Source organism: Pelodiscus sinensis, chromosome 22 (assembly GCF_052426305.1).
Source record: "Pelodiscus sinensis isolate ZL-2025 chromosome 22, ASM5242630v1, whole genome shotgun sequence".
Lineage (NCBI taxonomy): Eukaryota > Metazoa > Chordata > Testudines > Trionychidae > Pelodiscus > Pelodiscus sinensis.
In genome coordinates, this window is record NC_143073.1 from 27,388,806 (window position 1) to 27,408,115 (window position 19,310).

A 19,310-nucleotide genomic window follows, 5' to 3' on the forward strand; every position below is an offset into this window, starting at 1 on the left:
CACAATGCTCACAGCTCCCTGGGCCCCCCCCCCCCGGCAGTGAGACGGCCCTTTCCCAGTGCAGCGCCCCTCGGGGGCCCACACTCACCTGGGGGGTCTGCCCCCCCCCCGGCTCCAGGACAGCCCTCAGGGCCCCCAGCCGCCGGCCCCAGTGACAGCGGGTTGTGTTGCTTTGCTGTGTGTGTGTCCGGCCCCTGACCCTGCAGCCCGGCGGGGGCTCCGCTGGCCGGGGGTGGGGGCTGGTCGGCTCTCCGGAGCGGCGTAGCGCAGGGGCCAGGCAGCACCTGAGTCCTGGGGGGGGGCTCACGGGCCCTGGACCCCCCCTGCTCCCCCCCTCACCCTACCCAGCCCAGACTGACCCAATCCCCACTGCTGCTCCCCCAGCGGCCCCACCCCCACCTCGTTCAGCCTCCTCCACCTAGCCCAGGTGTCTGGCGGCTGGGCTGTGCCTACGCCCCCCCCAGCCCCCCCCCCCCGCTGGGCCTGCACACACCCCCCCCCCCGCCCAACATGGCAGCCGGTGCCTGCCCAGCTAGAGGAGGCCTGGGGACACCCCGGCAACGACATCGCAGCTCTGCAGTGACTGGGGGGGGCGGGGGGGGCTCGGCTTCCCTGGGCCTGCAGCGCTGGTTGGGGGGGAGACTGGCCCCACTCGTGTGTTGGGCTGACACCTGAGGGCCAGGCCCAGAGCTCAGGCGGGGGGGGTCGGTCTCTGGGGGGCTGGGAGGAGAGAAAGGGCAGGGAAGGGGGGAGGGGCACCTCCCCCCCCCGAGAGGAACGAGGCCGCCGGCCCTGGGCCTTGCGCTGACGTCGATCCCGCTGGCGCCGTGTCCCTGGGACCCACAGACCTTCGGCGCCACCTGCCCCCTGAGATCCCTCCGGCTGGGGGGCAGGGCCGGGGACTCCCCCCACCCCATGATGGCCCCTTCTGGGTCCCTTCCCCCTGGGGCCTCCCCTCCCAAGGGCCTAGCCCAGCCTGTTCCCTGGCCCAGAGCGACCCCCGGCCAGCCCCACAGGAGGGTTATGGGGCTGTGAACCCAGCAACGGATCCCTCAGGCCCGTCCGTCTGGCCCCCCCGGCCCCGCCCCTCTGGGTCTCCCCTCAGCCCGGGGCTCTGCCTGCTCTGCCCCTGCCCTGATCCGAGCCCCCGTCTGCCAGCCGAGCCCCAGTGCCCCCAGCAACAGCCCCCCCCGCCAGTGTCTCTGCAGGTAACAGGGGCGCCCGGGCCCCTCTTCTCCCCTCCCCCGTGTTCAGTGTCCCCCCTCGCTGGGACCAGCTGGGCCAGGCGCCGGGTCCCCTCAGCCCCTTGTGTCTGGCGGGGCGGCCGTGGGCTCTGAGCGGGGCCGGGGCACCAGGGCGCCAGACGCCGGCTCCAGATCTGGGCTGGGCCCTGCAAGGACAACCCCCCCCCCCCCGTCACATCCGGGCACTGAGCCCCCCCCATGCAGCCCCCCCATATGGAGCCCCCCCAGCTCCCCCTTGCTCACACGGCTCCACTGCTCGGGGCAGGGCTGGCGCAGGCCTGCGGGCCGGGGGCCGCGTGGTCCTTCCTGTCCTGCCCGCCGGAGAACGAGTGTCTGAACGGGCACCACGACTGCAACGAGACGCAGACCTGCCTGGACCGGCCACGCGGCTACGAGTGCACCTGCAAGCGCGGCTACGCCCTGCACAAGTCAGCCGGGGGGTCAGATTGCGGGGGGGGGGGGGGGCCTTGGGACTCAGGCACCCACAGCTACTCCAGCTCGGTGTGCGGGGCAGGGGGGCGCAGGGACCCCGGGCGAGTGGGCGGGACCCCGGGGGCAGGTGGGCAGGACGCGGGCACAGAGACCCTGGGTGGGACGCGGGCGCAGGGACCCCAGGCAGGCGGGTGACAGGGGCGCAGGGGCCCCGGGCGGGCGGGCGACGGGGGCGCGGGGGCCCCGGGCGGGCGGGTGACGGTGTCGCGGGGGCCCCGGGCGGGGAGTGACGGGGGCGCGGGGGCCCCGGGCGGGCGGGTGACGGGGGCGCGGGGGCCCCGGGCGGGGGGTGACGGGGGCACAGGGGCCCCGGGCAGGCGGGTGACGCGGGTCCCGGCCCTGCAGCGCCACGGGGCTGTGCCGACCGGTCTGCCAGCAGGGCTGTGTGAACGGGACGTGCGTGGAGCCCGATCGCTGCCGCTGCCACTTCGGCTACGTGGGCGAGAACTGCTCCGTGGAGTGTCGCTGCAACCGGCACAGCGAGTGCGCCGGCGTCGGGGCCCGGGACCAGTGTCTGGAGTGTCACAACCACACCATGGTGGGCAGGGCCGGGGAGTCACAACCACACCCTGGGGGGCGGGGCCGGGGAGTCACAACCACCCCCTGGGGGGCAGGATCCGGTGCTAACGCCCTGTCCTGCAGGGGGCGCTCTGGGGGGCAGGATCCGGTGCTAACGCCCTGTCCTGCAGGGGGCGCTCTGGGGGGCAGGGGCCGGTGCTAACGCCCTGTCCTGCAGGGGGCGCTCCGGGGGGCAGGGGCCGGTGCTAACGCCCTGTCCTGCAGGGGGCGCTCCGGGTGGGGCAGGGGCCGGTGCTAACGCCCTGTCCTGCAGGGGGCGCTCTGGGGGGGGGGGGGGCAGGGGCCGGTGCTAACGCCCTGTCCTGCAGGGGGCGCTCTGGGGGGCAGGATCCGGTGCTAACGCCCTGTCCCGCAGGGGGCGCTCTGGGGGGGCAGGGGCCGGTGCTAACGCCCTGTCCTGCAGGGGGCGCTCTGGGGGGACAGGGGCTGGTGCTAACGCCCTGTCCTGCAGGGGGCGCTCCGGGGGGGGGCAGGGGCCGGTGCTAACGCCCTGTCCTGCAGGGGGCGCTCCGGGGGGGGGCAGGGGCCGGTGCTAACGCCCTGTCCTGCAGGGGGCGCTCCGGGGGGCAGGGGCCGGTGCTAACGCCCTGTCCTGCAGGGGGCGCTCTGGGGGGGGGCAGGGGCCGGTGCTAACGCCCTGTCCTGCAGGGGGCGCTCTGGGGGGGCAGGGGGTGCTAACGCCCTGTCCTGCAGGGGGCGCTCTGGGGGGGGGCAGGGGGTGCTAACGCCCTGTCCTGCAGGGGGCGCTCTGGGGGGCAGGGGCCGGTGCTAACGCCCTGTCCTGCAGGGGGCGCTCTGGGGGGCAGGGGCCGGTGCTAACGCCCTGTCCTGCAGGGGGCGCACTGTGAGAAGTGCCGGCCGCTCTTCGTGGGCTCCGCGCTGAACGGTGGCGCCTGCCGGCCCTGCCGCACCTTCTGCCGCGGGAACAGCGACGTCTGCGTGTCCCGCGAGGAGCTGGGGGCCGCCCGGCGAGACCCCGCCCGCTTCCCGCTGGCGCCCGCCCTGGTGAGCTGGGGCCGGGGGGCAGGGTGGGCGCCGCGCGGGGCCGGGCCCCGTCTCACCCCCCTCTGCGCAGGTCCCCAGCTGGGCGGCCGAGGGGCCGGGCGAGGACACGGCCGTCTGCGTGAGCTGCCAGAACAACAGCTTCGGGGAGCGCTGTGAGAGCTGCCTGCACGGCTACTTCCTGCTGGAGGGACGCTGCACCCGGTACCGAGTGGCATGGGGGGGCTACGCGGTACAGCGGGGGGGTTACGCGCGGTACAGCAGGGGGAGGGTCCTGCGGGGGGCGCTTACACGCGGTACAGCGGGGGGGGGGGGGGATTCCCGCAGGGGGGGTTACACGCAGTACAGCGGGGGGGGATTCCCACAGGGGGGGTTACGCACGGTACAGCGGGGGGGATTCCCGCAGGGGGGGTTACACGCGGTACAGCGGGGGGGGATTCCCGCAGGGGGGGTTACACGCGGTACAGCGGGGGGATTCCCGCAGGGGGGGTTACACGCGGTACAGGGGGGGGGGATTCCCGCAGGGGGGGTTACACGCGGTACAGCGGGGGGGGATTCCCGCAGGGGGGGTTACACGCGGTACAGCGGGGGGGGATTCTCGCAGGGGGGGTTACACGCGGTACTGCGGGGGGGATTCTCGCAGGGGGGGTTACACGCGGTACAGCGGGGGGGATTCCCGCAGGGGGGGTTACACGCGGTACAGCGGGGGGGGATTCCCGCAGGGGGGGTTACACGTGGTACAGCGGGGGGGGGATTCCCGCAGGGGGGGTTACACGCGGTACAGCGGGGGGGGATTCCCGCAGGGGGGGTTACACGCGGTACAGCGGGGGGGGGATTCCCGCAGGGGGGGTTACACGCGGTACAGCGGGGGGGGATTCCCAAAGGGGGGGGTACATGCGGTACAGCGGGGGGGGGGATTCCCGCAGGGGGGGTTACACGCAGTACAGCGGGGGGGATTCCCGCAGGGGGGGTTACACGCGGTACAGCGGGGGGGATTCCCGCGGGGGGGTTACACGTGGTACAGCGGGGGGGGATTCCCGCAGGGGGGGTTACACGCAGTACAGCGGGGGGGATTCCCGCAGGGGGGTTACACGCGGTACAGCGGGGGGGGATTCCCAAAGGGGGGGGTACATGCGGTACAGCGGGGGGGATTCCCGCAGGGGGGGTTACACGCAGTACAGCGGGGGGGATTCCCGCAGGGGGGGTTACACGCGGTACAGCGGGGGGGGATTCCCGCGGGGGGGTTACACGTGGTACAGCGGGGGGGGATTCCCGCGGGGGGGGTTACACGTGGTACAGCGGGGGGGATTCCCGCAGGGGGGGTTACACGTGGTACAGCGGGGGGGGATTCCCGCGGGGGGGGTTACACGCGGTACAGCGGGGGGGGATTCCCGCAGGGGGGGTTACACGCGGTACAGCGGGGAGGATTCCCGCAGGGGGGGTTACACGCGGTACAGCGGGGGGGGATTCCCGCAGGGGGGGTTACACGCAGTACAGCGGGGGGGGATTCCCGCAGGGGGGGTTACACGCAGTACAGCGGGGGGGATTCTCGCAGGGGGGGTTACACGCGGTACAGCGGGGGGGGATTCCCGCAGGGGGGGTTACACGCAGTACAGCGGGGGGGGTTACACTCTGTCACGGCTCACAGGTGGTGCCCATTCTCAACCCTCTGTCCCTGGCAGGACCCCCCCCAGCGCGACGGCCCCTTCTCGGGGGCCCCCAGCCCGGCGGCAGTGAGACGGCCCGTTCCCAGGGGCCACTCCAGGGCAGCGACCCTCTGGGGGGCCCCTCCACCTGGGGGACGGCGCCTCTCAGGGCCTCCAGCCGCCTGCCTGCACCGTCAGCCCCTCGGGGGGGCCCCCTCCCCCTGGACCCTGGGGCCTCCCCTCCCAAGGGCCTAGCCCAGCCTGTTCCCCAGCCCAGGGCGACCCCCGGCCAGCCCCACAGGAGGGGGATGGGGCTTTGAACCCAGCCAAGGATCCTTCAGGCCCGTCGGCCCGGCCCCCCCGCCCAGCCTGGCTGAGTCTCCCCTGCAGCCCGGGGGGCTCTGCCTGTTCTGCTCTCAGCCCCCGTCTCCCAGCGACAGCCCCTCCCCCCGGCCAGTGTCTGCAGGTAACGGGGCCTGGGCCCCGCTTCACCCCCCATCCAATGTTCCCCCTCTGGGGCCAGCTGGGCCGGGCCCCCCCTTGTCTGTCTGGCCGGGCCCCCCTTGTCTGTCTGGCCCCCCCCTTGTCTGTCTGGCCGGGCCCCCCCCTTGTCTGTCTGGCCCCCCCTTGTCTGTCTGGCCGGGCCCCCCCCTTGTCTGTCTGGCCGGGGCGGCCGTGGGCACCAGATGCCGGTTTCAGTTCTGGGCTGTCCCCCCCCCATTCCCTGTGACCCCAGGACGCCCCGGCAGTAGGCGCTGTGGAGCCGCGGGGTCCCACCCAGTACGGCGCTGCAGGCGCAGGGGGGCCGCGTGCTCCAGGCCATGCCCCCCCCAGCCCTGCGATTGGCTGCCCCCCTGGCGGCGCGGCGGGGCCCCAACCCTGCACCCCGGCTACAGCAGCACGAGACTCCGCCAGCCGGCAGACGGGGGGGGGGTTACTGCTCCTCCAGGGCTCAGCCCGGCACAGGCGTGACAGGGACATGAGGGGGCGGGGCGGGCAGCCGTGGGGCAGGGTCCATCGCCCCCGAACGCCCAGCACCCAGCTCTGCCTCTTCTCCCCAGGGCTTCCCGGCCAGAAACTGCCCCGCCCCCAGGCCTCCCCCCCCCCCTCCCCCCGGGAAGAGCCTTGTTATCTGCCAGGCTGGGCCGGGCTGTCTGGCCAGTCCCCACTGGGGGTCAGTGGGATCCCAGCCCAGCGCAGGGGGCCCGGGTCACAGAGCAGACAGGCCCCCCCCCACTACGGCACATCCCCCCTTAGAATCCCAGGGCTGGAAGAGACGTCAGGAGGCGTCAGGTCCAGCCCCCTGCCCAAAGCAGGACCAACCCGACTACCAGCCCTGAGACTGACCGTCCCCCCTTGGCCAGGACTGCGACCGACTGTCCCCCCCGGAGCCAGCCCTGATACCGACCGTCCCCCCCCCCCGAGCCAGCCCTGAAACCGACCGTCCCCCCCCCTGAGCCAGCCCTGATACCGACCGTCCCCCCCCCCCACTGAACCAGCCCTGAGACCGACCGTCCCCCCTTGGCCAGGACTGCGACCGACCGTCCCCCCCCCCCCACTGAGCCAGCCCTGAAACCGACCGTCCCCCCCCACTGAGCCAGCCCTGAAACCGACCGTCCCCCTGTGACGGCGCGTTGGGGGTCCCCCGTCTCCTGCACCCCGAAATGGCACAAACAGACTGCACCAGCCGGTGAAATAGAGGAAGTTTATTGCCTCTCCAGGATACAGCACAGCACAGATGTAGTCTGGTCACAGAGCTGGGCTAGGATGCCTCAGGCCCCCTTGAGATGGGGGAGACTGGGCCCCTAAACTCCAGCTCCTCTCCCTAGGCTGTCTCCTCCATGCTCACAGACAGCAACTAACTAACCAACTTCCAGCCCTGCCCCCCAGCCAGGGCAGCATCCACCTTCCTTTGTTCCTCTCCATGGGGGGTGTCTGGCCACTGGTTCAACCAGTTTGGCCTTACCTCTGCCTAGCGAGCTTTTCCCTGCTGGGTCTTGCTCCAGACAGCAGGGGTCACCACAGCCCAGCAAGTACCCCCACTACGTCACACCCCCCCCCCCACTGAGCCAGCCCTGATACCGACCGTCCCCCCCACTGAGCCAGCCCTGAAACCGACCGTCCCCCCCCACTGAGCCAGCCCTGAGACCGACCGTCTCCCCCCACTGAGCCAGCCCTGAGACCGACCGTCCCCCCCCACTGAGCCAGCCCTGAGACCGACCGTCTCCCCCCCACTGAGCCAGCCCTGAGACCGACCGTCCCCCCCCACTGAGCCAGCCCTGAAACCGACCGTCCCCCCCCCCACTGAGCCAGCCCTGATACCGACCGTCCCCCCCCACTGAGCCAGCCCTGAGACCGACCGTCCCCCCCCACTGAGCCAGCCCTGAGACCGACCGTCTCCCCCCACTGAGCCAGCCCTGAGACCGACCGTCCCCCCCCACTGAGCCAGCCCTGATACCGACTGACCCCCCCCCCCACCTACTTAGCCAGGACTGCAACCAACCACCCCCCCATCCCCGCCTTGCCCCGAACAGAGGCAGTGGCCGGGGATGCTGTGGGGGCAGGGCGGGGGGCAGCCCTGGGGGATCCGTGCGGGGGCCCAGCCCGGGGGCAAACCCTGCGCTGCCTGGAGCTCTGCGAGGCCGGGCAGCCCCCCCCTTGGCTTGGTTTCCCCCGGGCTGGGGGGTGACTCTCTGCCCCCCATGCTGCAGGTGCCAGTGCAACGGGCACGCGGACACGTGTAACGAGCTGGACGGGACCGGCTGCCCCTGTCAGAACAACACGGAGACGGGCCCTTGTCACAACAGCGCCCAGGCCGACAAGAAGGACTGCTACAAGTACCAGGTGGGGGCGGGGCCGGGGCTGCTACAAGTACCAGGTGGGGGCGGGGCCAGGGGCGGGGCCGGGGGTGCTACAAGTACCAGGTGGGGGCGGGGCGGGGGCGGGGCTGCTACAAGTACCAGGTGGGGGCGGGGCCGGGGCCGGGGCTGCTACAAGTACCAGGTGGGGGCGGGGCCGGGGGCGGGGCTGCTACAAGTACCAGGTGGGGGCGGGGCCAGGGGTGCTACAAGTACCAGGTGGGGGCGGGGCCAGGGGGCGGGGCTGCTACAAGTACCAGGTGGGGGCGGGGCCGGGGCTGCTACAAGTACCAGGTGGGGGCGGGGCCGGGGCCGCTACAAGTACCAGGTGGGGGCGGGGCCGGGGCTGCTACAAGTACCAGGTGGGGGCGGGGCTGGGGGTGGGGCCAGCCAGGGGTGCCGCAAATATCAGATGGGGGTGGGGCCGGCCGGGGGGGCTCTACGTGAGGGGCGGGGCTGGCCGGGGGGCTCTACGTGCCAGGCGGGGGCGGGCCGGCCGGGGGGCTCTACGTGAGGGGCGGGGCCGGCCGGGGGGCTCTACGTGAGGGGCGGGGGCGGGGCCGGCCGGGGGGCTCTACGTGAGGGGCTGGGCCGGCCGGGGGGCTCTACGTGAGGGGCGGGGGCGGGGCCGGCCGGGGGGGCTCTACGTGAGGGGCAGGGGCGGGGCCGGCCGGGGGGCTCAACGTGAGGGGCTGGGCCGGCCGGGCTCTACGTGAGGGGCGGGGCCGGCCGGGGGGGCTCTACGTGAGGGGCGGGGCCGGCCGGGGGGGCTCTACCTCAGGGGCGGGGCCGGCCGGGGGGGCTCTACGTGAGGGGCGGGGCCGGCCGGGGGGCTCTACGTGAGGGGCGGGGGTGGGGCCGGCTGGGGGGCTCTACGTGAGGGGCGGGGGCGGGCCAGCCGGGGGGCTCTACGTGAGGGGCGGGGCCGGCCGGGGGGCTCTACATGCGGGGCGGGGCCGGCCGGGGGGCTCTACATGCGGGGCGGGGCCGGCCACGGGGCGCCCTGGCTGAGCCCGCCCTCCCGCAGTGCGCCAAGTGCCGGGACTCGTTCCACGGGGCGCCGGTCGGGGGGCTGCAGTGCTACCGGCTCATCTCGGTGGAGCAGGAGGTTTGCTTCGACCCCACCTCGCAGAGCAACTGCTTCCACCAGCCCAACCTGCAGCACCTGGCGCGCGGCCGCACCGTGCTCTTCGGGGTGCAGCCCAAGTTCACCAACGTGGACATCCGCATCACGCTGGACGTGACCTTCGGCGCCGTGGACCTGTTCGTCTCGCCCGCCTACGACACCTTCGCCGTGGACGTGGAGCGGGCCACGGGCCTGCACGCCGTGCGGGTGCTGGCGCCGGGCGGAGAGCAGGGGCCCAACGGCACGGCCCCGCCCCGCCTGCGGGAGGAGCGGCCCCGCGGCCTCATCACCTACCTGACGGTGCGGGAGCCGCAGGCCGTGCTGGTGGTGCGCGGCGTGCGGGACCGCGTGGTGGTGACCTACCCGCACGAGCTGCACGCCCTCAAGTCCAGCCGCTTCTACCTGCTGCTGCTGGGCGTGGGCGCCGGCCCCAACGCCAGCGCCTCCCAGGGGCTGCTCTTCTTCCGGCAGGACCAGGCCCACATCGACCTCTTCGTCTTCTTCTCCGTCTTCTTCTCCTGCTTCTTCCTCTTCCTGTCCGCCTGCGTGCTGCTGTGGAAGGCCAAGCAGTGCCTGGACCTGCGGCAGGAGCAGCACCGGCAGCTGCAGGAGATGACCAAGATGGCCAGCCGGCCCTTCGCCAAGGTCACCGTGAGCTTCGAGCCCGAGGCGGGGCCCCACGCCGCCGAGCTGGTCTTCCTGCCCGCCCGGCCCCCCAAGGCCCCGCCGCTGGCCAGCCGCCTCAAGCCCTACCCCGAGGCGCCCTACCCGGCCCACTTCCGCCGCTCCGAGCCCTTCCTGTCCCACCTGCTGGGCTACTCCTACTCCAGCTTCCGCGTGGGGCCCGTCACGCTGGAGCCCACGGACGACGGCATGGCGGGCGTGGCCACCGTGCTCCTCCAGCTGCCCGGCGGCAGCCAGGCCCCCAACCGCGCCTGCCTGGGCTCCGCCCTGGTCACGCTGCGCCACAACCTGCAGGACTACTGCGGCGGCAGCCACGGGGCCTCTGGGCCCCGCAAGGGGCTGCTGAGCCACGACAACCTCACCAGCATGTCGCTGTGAGCCACGGACCCGGCCCCCTCCTGCCGGCCGCGAGCCACGGACCCGGCCCCCTCCTGCCGGCCGCGAGCCACGGACCGGCCCCCTCCTGCCGTCCACGGACCGGGCCCCTCCTGCCGGCCGCAAGCCACGGACCCGGCCCCCTCCTGCCAGCCACGGACCCGGCCCCCTCCTGCCGGCCACGGACCGGCCCCCTCCTGCCGGCCGCGAGCCACGGACCTGGCCCCTCCTGCCGGCCGCGAGCCACGGACCCGGCCCCCTCCTGTGAGCTTGTGGGACTGCACCTGGCAGGAAGCGTGTGGGAGTCAGGCTGGACTCGGTGGACAAGGGTTGCTGTGACCGACGCTCCCTGGGGGTGGGGGAGGCTTTGCCCCTGGACAGGGCGTCTGCCCCCCAGCGCTGGGATTGGACCAGGGGTCCCTGGCTCCGGGGGCAGGAGGGGGGCTGCCGTTTGAGCCTGGATTTCTAGCTAATTCCTGTATTTAAGGGGGGGAGGAGCCCCCCTTCAGCCCCCGCCCAGGGAATAAAGAGAACTGCCCCTGGGCCTGCCTCTTGCTACTGTGTGTGTGTGTGTGGGGGGGGGTTGTGCTGTGTAGGCAGCCCCTGCCCCCCCCAGTGCCTGGCAGGGGGGTCCCATATATCCCACCCTGCCCTGCCCAGAGCGCTGTGTCCTAGTGCCGAGTGTGGGGGTCCCATATAATCAGTCCCTGCCCCGCCCAGAGGGCCATGGCCCAGCACTGGGCAAGGGGCCTCAGTAACATCCCCCCGAGGGTGTGTGGGGGGGTCGGGTCCCTGCACAGCCAGTCCAGCGCCCCCCTGTGGAGCCAGTGGCTGCTGGCGAGCAACACGGGCTGGGGGGGCGGGGATCTCGCTGGGCCCCTGGAGCAGCAGCACAGAGCCCTGGGGGGGGCCACCGATCCCCCGGCCCCTCACCCCAGCCCACCCCCCCAACGCAGCCCCCAGGACACAGAGCCCTGGGGGGCCACCGATCCCCCGGCCCCTCACCCCAGCCCACCCCCCCAACGCAGCCCCCAGGACACAGAGCCCTGGGGGGCCACCAATCCCCCGGCCCCTCACCCCAGCCCACCCCCCCAACGCAGCCCCCAGCACACAGAGCCCTGGGGGGCCACTGATTCCCCGGCCCCTCACCCCAGCCCACCCCCCCAACGCAGCCCCCAGGACACAGAGCCCTGGGGGGCCACCGATCCCCCGGCCCCTCACCCCAGCCCACCCCCCCAACGCAGCCCCCAGGACACAGAGCCCTGGGGGGCCACCGATCCCCCGGCCCCTCACCCCAGCCCACCCCCCGACGCAGCCCCCAGCACACAGAGCCCTGGGGGGCCACCGATCCCCCGGCCCCTCACCCCAGCCCACCCCCCAACGCAGCCCCAGGACACACAGAGCCCTGGGGGGGCCACCGATCCCCCGGCCCCTCACCCCAGCCCACCCCCCCAACGCAGCCCCCAGCACACGCAGAGCCACCGCGACGAGGCAGAACGTTGATAGGAACATGGCAGGCCCGGGGGCTGCCCCCAATACCGGGGTGAATACACACACACAGGGGTTCACACAAGGCACTCACCATGGGGCTGCTGCCCCCCCCCCGAGAGCCCCCGCAGGCCTGGCTCCCAACCCCTCCTGCCCCCCCCCGAGAGCCCCCGCAGGCCTGGCTCCCAGCCCCTCCTGCCCCCCCCCCCCCGAGAGCCCCTGCAGGCCTGGCTCCCAGCCTCTCCTGTAACCCTGGACACCCCAGTCTCCTGCCACTTTGCCCCCCGGATCCCGCCTAGCAGCAGCCCCTCCCTCGGCCTGTGGATCCAGAGAATGGTCCAGCCCGCTCCTGGGCGAGCCCCTAGGAGGGAGCGGCCCCGGCAGGGAGTGGTGCGGTCCGTGGTACCCCCACTCAGTGGAGGCAGCCACCCGGCCATGTCCCCGCTCAGTGGCCGGCGGCGTGGCCCTCGCGGCGGGCGTTCTGCAGGGTGCTCCGGCCGTGTCCCCGCTCAGTGGCCGGCGGCGTGGCCCTCGCGGCGGGCGTTCTGCAGGGTGCTCCGGCCGTGTCCCCGCTCAGTGGCCGGCGGCGTGGCCCTCGCGGCGGGCGTTCTGCAGGGTGCTCCGGCCGTGTCCCCGCTCAGTGGCCGGCGGCGTGGCCCTCGCGGCGGGCGTTCTGCAGGGTGCTCCGGCCGTGTCCCCGCTCAGTGGCCGGCGGCGTGGCCCTCGCGGCGGGCGTTCTGCAGGATGCTCCGGCCGTGTCCCCGCTCAGTGGCCGGCGGCGTGGCCCTCGCGGCGGGCGTTCTGCAGGGTGCTCCGGCCGTGTCCCCGCTCAGTGGCCGGCGGCGTGGCCCTCGCGGCGGGCGTTCTGCAGGGTGCTCCGGCCGTGCAGCTCCCGGAGGTGGCGGCACAGGCCGGGCTTGTGGGCGAAGCGCCCGGCGCAGTGGTGGCAGTGGTGCGGCTTGCGGCCGCTGTGCAGGCTGACGTGGTCCTGCAGCGTGGCGTTCTGCGTGAAGCGCTTGCGGCAGGCCGGGCACTGGAAGGGCTTGAGGCCGCTGTGCACCCGCAGGTGCCGGGTCAGGTTGCTCTCCTGGGAGAAGGCCTTGCCGCAGCGCGGGCAGGGGAAGAGCTTGTGCTCACGCACGTGGCTCACGAAGCCGCCCAGCTGGGGGAACAGGCCGGCGCAGCGCGGGCAGCGGAACGGCCGCTCCAGCTCCGGCCCCTTCCTGCCCGCCCGCGCCGGCCTGTCCTTCCCGGCCAGCTCCAGGCAGGGGCGCCGGCGCAGGGGGTGGGGGGCAGGGCAAGGGCCCCCCGGGGGCTACCTGCCGGCGGCCCTGCAGGGCGCTGTGGGTGTTTTGCACGGCCGAGTTGGTGCGGGCCAGGGCGCTCTCTGGGGACGAGGCGCTGGGGGGCTGGGAGAAGCCGCCTCCTCCTCCCAGCCGGCCCCCTGGCCCGGCCCCTGCAGCCCCCGGGGCTTGGGCACCAGGTAGCGGGAGACGGCCTGGCTGCAGGGCTGCACCACGTGGCCCGTCTGCAGGAAGGAGGCGGCCGCCAGGTAGCCGAGCAGCCCGGGCAGCGGCACCGCGAGGCAGCCGGTGGAGCAGGAGCGCAGCAGCTGGCGCCCGATCTCGGGGCGCTGCAGGAGCGGGACGGACACCTCGGGCGCGTCGCTGAGCAGGAGCCGGTCGCGCAGGAAGGGGGAGCCGGCGGCGAAGACCACGCGGGGCCCCGGCACCCGCAGCTCCTGCGCCCGCAGCCCCCCGTCCCCGTAGGCGGCGAAGCGGAAGTGCAGGCGCTGGCGGGGGGGGGGGGCCCGTCCTGGGGGAGATGGGAATCAGACACCCAGAGCGCAGGGAGAGGGGCAGGGCACGAGCCATTGGTGGGGGGGGGCAGGCTGCGATAGGGTGGGGGGGCGGGATCAAGCTGCCATAGAGTGTGGGAGGGGCCGGATAGTTTTGATGGGGGAGGGGCGGACAGGTGGGTGGGGGAGGGGCAGGCTACCCCAGGATGGGGGAGGGGGTCGGGTAAGTTGTGGGGGGGGAGGGGCAGGCTGCTATAGGGTGGGGGATGGGTTGGGTGGGGGAGGGGAAGGCTGCCCTAGGGTGGGGGGGGCGGGATCAAGCTGCCATAGAGTGTGGGAGGGGCCGGATAGTTTTGATGGGGGAGGGGCGGACAGGTGGGTGGGGGAGGGGCAGGCTGCAGCAGGGTGGGGGAGGGGTTGTGTAGGCTAGAGGGGCGGAGTCAGGCTGCCAGAGTGCGGGAGAGGCCGGATAGGTTTGGTGAGGGGGCGGGGTCAGGCTCGTGCCGCGTTACGCCATTTGCGCAGACCCCGCCCGCAGGCGGCCCGGCCGCGCTCCACGCCTGCGCAGTTCGCACAGCGGCGCGAGCCGCTCTACGCAACGTGCGCTGTTGTCCCCGCGCCTTCCATGTGGCGGCCGCGGCTCTTCCGCCGTTTGCGCAGCGCGTCCCCTCGCGTGTTTTGCGTAAGGCCCCGCCCCCCACCTGCCCCCGGCCCCGCCCGCCCGCCGCGCCGCCATCTTGGTCCGTCGGAGAATCCGGGCCGGGCCTTCTTCCCGCGGATCCCTCCGCCGGGCAAATAGTCCCCGCCCCTCCCGACAGCGACTGGCCCGGCGGGGGCGGGGCCTCATCCCTGGAGGGCGGGGCGGACAGAGCGATCGGCTCGCGGCCCAACAGCCTTTTATTTCAGCCCCCCCCGCCCCTTTGGTTCGCGGCAGCGCGGGGGGGGATGGGCCGGAGTGGCCCCCCCCGCACATGGGGGCGCAGAGCTCCCCCCCCCCCCGCACAGCAGCCCTGCTTCCGGCCCCTCGCCTCGAGGCACTGGGGAGGGGGGGCCGAGGGGCCAGGGCCCTGGCAGGGGAGGGGTTGGGGCGACCCCCCCACAGGTCACAGCAGCGAACCCCTCCACACAAATGGGGGGGCAAAGGTTCAGCCCCCCCCTTGGGGCCCCAGCACCGCCCTGCTCCCAGCCAGGAGCCCGAGGGGGCGGGTCTAAGACTGGGGGCGGGGCTAGGGCCGAAAGGCAGGCGCTGGCGGGGCTAACACCGGGGGGGCGGGGCTAGGGCCAGGGCCGAGGGGGCGGGGCTAGGGCCGAGGGGCTGCCCCAGCAGGGGGCGCTCGCTCCAGCTTGCGGTGCGGCGGGGCGGGGGCGGAGGGGGCGCCGGGGCGGGGGGGGCGCGGGCCCCGGGGGCAGCAGGATGTCGCGGATGACGCGGGAGCAGAGCGCGGCCGCCTGGCGGGTCTCCCGGCACAGCTGGGACAGGCTCAGGAAGCCGTGCGGCAAGTCCTGCACGATCCGCAGCGTCACCGTCCGGCCCAGCTCCCGCAGCCGCCGGGCAAACATCACCGAGTCGTCCAGCATGGGGTCCAGGGCGCAGGCCTGTGGGGCAGGGGCGCCCGTCAGCAGGGGCACCAGCCAGGGGGTGCTGGCTGCTCCGTGGGCCGGGCCCCCCACCCCGCTGGGTCTCAGCGCTTTACGGACCAGGGCCCCTCCCCCCCGGGCTCTCAGCGCTCTACGGACCAGGGCCCCTCCCCCCCCAGGCTCTCAGCACTCTACGGACCAGGGCCCCTCCCCCCCCCGGGCTCTCAGCGCTCTACGGACCAGGGCCCCTCCCCCCCGGGCTCTCAGCGCTCTACGGACCAGGGCCCTTTCCCCCCCCGGGCTCTCAGCGCTCTACGGACCAGGGCTCCTCCCCCCCCCCAGGCTCTCAGCGCTCTACGGACCAGGGCTCCTCCCCCCCCCCCCCCGGGCTCTCAGCGCTCTACGGACCAGGGCCCTTCCCCCCCCCCCCCGGGCTCTCAGCGCTCTACGGACCAGGGCCCTTCCCCCCCCCCCCCCGGGCTCTCAGCGCTCTACGGACCAGGGCCCTTCCCCCCCCCCGGGCTCTCAGCGCTCTACGGACCAGGGCCCCTCCCCCCCGGGCTCTCAGCGCTCTACGGACCAGGGCCCCTCCCCCCCCGGGCTCTCAGCGCTCTACGGACCAGGGCCCCTCCCCCCCCGGGCTCTCAGCGCTCTACGGACCAGGGCCCCTCCCCCCCCGGGCTCTCAGCGCTCTACGGACCAGGGCCCCTCCCCCCCCAGGGTCTCAGCGCTCCCTAGGACCAGGCCCCTCCCCCCCGGGCTCTCAGCGCTCTATGGACCAGGGGCCCCTCCCCCCCGGGCTCTCAGCGCTCTACGGACCAGGGCCCCTCCCCCCCCGGGCTCTCAGCGCTCTACGGACCAGGGCCCTTCCCCCCACCCGGGCTCTCAGCGCTCTACGGACCAGGGCCCCTCCCCCCCCGGGCTCTCAGCGCTCTACGGACCAGGGCCCCTCCCCCCCCGGGCTCTCAGCGCTCTACGGACCAGGGCCCGGACCAGGCCCTTCCCCCCCCCAGGCTCTCAGCCCTCTACGGACCAGGGCCCTTCCCCCCCCCCCCAGGCTCTCAGCCCTCTACGACCAGGGCCCTTCCCCCCCCCGGGCTCTCAGCACTCTATGGACCAGGGCCCCTCCCCCCCCGGGCTCTCAGCGCTCTACGGACCAGGGCCCCTCCCCCCCGGGCTCTCAGCGCTCTACGGACCAGGGCCCCTCCCCCCCCGGGCTCTCAGCGCTCTACGGACCAGGGCCCTTCCCCCCCCCGGGCTCTCAGCGCTCTACGGACCAGGGCCCTTCCCCCCCCCCCCGGGCTCTCAGCGCTCTACGGACCAGGGCCCTTCCCCCCCCGGGCTCTCAGCGCTCTACGGACCAGGGCCCTTCCCCCTCCCCCCGGGCTCTCAGCCCTCTACGGACCAGGGCCCTTCCCCCCCCCCCCCGGGCTCTCAGCCCTCTACGGACAGGGCCCTTCCCCCCCCCGGGCTCTCAGCGCTCTACGGACCAGGGCCCTTTCCCCCCCCCCCCGGGCTCTCAGCGCTCTACGGACCAGGGCCCTTCCCCCCCCCCGGGGCTCTCAGCGCTCTACGGACCAGGGCCCCTCCCCCCCAGGCTCTCAGCCCTCTACGGACCAGGCCCTTCCCCCCCCCCAGGCTCTCAGCGCTCTACGGACCAGGGCCCCTCCCCCCCAGGCTCTCAGCACTCTATGGACCAGGGCCCCTCCCCCCCCGGGCTCTCAGCGCTCTACGGACCAGGCCCCCCCCCAGGGTCTCACCACGATATGGACCGGCGGCAGCCCTTGCAGCATGCTGTCCGGGGCCAGGAGGGGCGACACGAAGGGGGTTCCTGACCATGGGAGAGGCCTCCAGGGTGAGGTTTGCAGGCGGCTGGTCCGAGCGCAGCGGCTTGAAGCCGTCGGGATACTGCAGCCCGTCGTCCCCAGCGGGCTCTGCCTCCGGTGGCGGCTCACTCAGGAAGAAGCGCGGGGGGCCGCTCCGGGGGGCGGAGGAGGGCGCGGGGGGCAGGGCGCCTGGCATTCCACACGACAGGTCCTGGCAGGTCTGGCTCTTGCGACTGCTCCTCGACTCGACGGTGGAGTTATCGTCCAGGGCGGCTTCCGAGACGCTCTTCCGCACGGCCTCTGGGAGACGGGGAGACGGGAGAGCCTGGGGACCCCGCCTAGCGCCTGCCGGGACCCCCGCCGGGACCCCCGCCTCGCCCACCCCCCGCCGGGACCCCCACCTCGCCCCACCCCCGCTGGGACCCCCGCCTAGCGCCTGCCGGGACCCCCGCCGGGACCCCCACCTCGCCCCACCCCCGCTGGGACCCCCGCCTAGCGCCTGCCGGGACCCCCGCCGGGACCCCCACCTCGCCATCATCTAATCCCCGCACGGCCTCTGGGAGATGGGGAGACGGGAGAGCCTGGGGACCCCGCCTAGCGCCTGCCGGGACCCCCGCCGGGACCCCCACCTCGCCCCACCCCCGCTGGGACGTCCACCTAGCACCTGCCGGGACCCCCGCCGGGACCCCCACCTCGCCCCACCCCCGCTGGGACGCCCGCCTAGCGCCTGCCGGGACCCCCGCCGGGACCCCCACCTCGCCCCACCCCCGCTGGGACCCCCGCCTAGCGCCTGCCGGGACCCCCGCCGGGACCCCCACCTCGCCCCACCCTCCCCGGGATCCCCGCCTCGCCCAACCCCCGCTGGGACCCCCGCCTAGCGCCTGCCGGGGCCCCCACCTCACCCACCCCCCGCTGGGACCCCCGCCTAGCCCCCAGCGGGACCCTCACCTCACCCACCCCCCGCTGGGACCCCCGCCTAGCCCCCAGCGGGACCCCCACCTTGCTCACCCCCCGCTGGGACCCTCACCTTGCCCTTGCCGGGCCCCCAACCTCACCCTCACCTAACCCCTGCCGGGACCCCCGCCAGAACCACCCCATTGCCATGTGGCCGGGCCTCCCTGCCCCCCACTGCGGTGCCCGGGTCTGACACGGCTCCCAGCCCGGCTGGCCGGTGGGGTTAGGGCTGCGGTCACAGCCAGGTCGGGATCTACCTCTGACGGTGGCCGGGAGGCTGTCAAGCGCCAGCGTTTCATCTGCCCCCCCCCCCCCCCCCCAGCACTGCCCTGCTGCTCCTGCCCCCGCCCCAGGAGCCCCCTGCCTGCTGCGCAGGGCACCGGAAGGGGAGGGGCCCAGATCCAGTGTGCCCCTCCCCCGCCCTGTACCCCATCTCCACACAGTGGGGGGGCAGGGGCAGAGAGTTTGCTGGCTGCTTTGGGGAGTAGTGGGGCCACGGCAGGGGTGAGTCAGGTCTCAGCCCCCCACCACCCCCTCAAATCCACCTGTGGGAAGCGGTGCCCAGCTGGAGCCTGCACCCCAAAACCCCGGCCCCGGGCCTGAACCCTCCTGCACCCCAAGCCCTGCCCCAGCCGAGTCCCCCTGCCCCCGGCTCAGCTCAGAGCCCCTCCTACTCCAAATCCCTCAGCCCAGTGGTCCCCAACATGTTGGGGCTGCCGGACACCCGGGGACGGGGCCACTCACGCCGGGCCCTTGGGGGCTGGCCCGCGCCTGGGGGCTGGACCATGCACGCACCACGTGCCCGGTGCCGGCACCACCCATGCACTGCACTCCTGGTGCCTGTGCCGCTCCTGTGCCGCACGCCCGGGGCCGGGGCCAGCGCTGATCACTCGGCGGGAGCACAGAAATGGCCCAGCAGGCGCCATGGCGCCCTCGGGCACCGCGTTGGGGACCAGAGCCTGAATCCCCCTTCCCCCGCCTGATAGAAGAGAGGGAGGGGGAGGAGGGAATGAGGGGGCGGGGCCTTGGGGAAGGGGGCAGGGCCAGGGTGTTTTAGGTTTGAGGGGGGGGCTGCAGAAGGCTGGGGACCCTGGGGTGGGGGCAGGGTGTCTGGGTTTGTGGGGGCTGCAGAGGGCTGGGGACCCTGGGCTGGGGGCAGGGTGTTTGGGTTTGAGGGGGGGCTGCAGAAGGCTGGGGACCGTGGGCTGGGGGCAGGGTGTTTGGGTTTGAGGGGGGCTGCAGAGGGCTGGGGACCCTGGGGTGGGGGCAGGGTGTCTGGGTTTGAGGGGGGCTGCAGAGGGCTGGGGACCCTGGGTAGGGGCAGGGTGTTTGGGTTTGAGGGGGGCTGCAGAGGGCTGGGGACCCTGGGGTGGGGGCAGGGTGTCTGGGTTTGAGGGGGGCTGCAGAGGGCTGGGGACCCTGGGGTGGGGGCAGGGTGTCTGGGTTTGAGGGGGGCTGCAGAGGGCTGGGGACCCTGGGGTGGGGGCAGGGTGTTTGGGTTTGAGGGGGGCTGCAGAAGGCTGGGGACCCTGGGGTGGGGGCAGGGTGTCTGGGTTTGAGGGGGGCTGCAGAGGGCTGGGGACCCTGGGGTGGGGGCAGGGTGTTTGGGTTTGAGGGGGGCTGCAGAGGGCTGGGGACCCTGGGGTGGGGGCAGGGTGTC

General features: G+C 74.2%; 2 protein-coding genes and 1 pseudogene across 2 annotated transcripts in view; 1 reads left to right on the top strand and 2 right to left on the bottom strand.

Annotated features, from left to right (window-relative positions):
- MEGF8 (multiple EGF like domains 8) overlaps positions 1-10,549 on the top strand; it is a 90,254-nt gene extending 79,705 nt beyond the window's left edge. Inside the window, 6 exon segments of the mRNA XM_089772762.1 lie at positions 1,510-1,672; positions 2,082-2,274; positions 3,150-3,320; positions 3,391-3,521; positions 7,675-7,807; positions 8,849-10,549. Coding sequence (XP_089628888.1) covers positions 1,510-1,672; positions 2,082-2,274; positions 3,150-3,320; positions 3,391-3,521; positions 7,675-7,807; positions 8,849-10,009 — 1,952 coding nt within the window. The 3' untranslated portion in view covers positions 10,010-10,549.
- A 1,184-nt stretch (positions 10,550-11,733) lies between these two features.
- On the bottom strand, positions 11,734-13,919 carry LOC149521902 (uncharacterized; annotated as a pseudogene).
- A 252-nt stretch (positions 13,920-14,171) lies between these two features.
- LIPE (lipase E, hormone sensitive type) overlaps positions 14,172-19,310 on the bottom strand; it is a 34,237-nt gene continuing 29,098 nt past the window's right edge. Inside the window, 4 exon segments of the mRNA XM_089772433.1 lie at positions 14,172-14,674; positions 14,676-14,888; positions 16,631-16,696; positions 16,698-16,996. Coding sequence (XP_089628559.1) covers positions 14,594-14,674; positions 14,676-14,888; positions 16,631-16,696; positions 16,698-16,996 — 659 coding nt within the window. The 3' untranslated portion in view covers positions 14,172-14,593.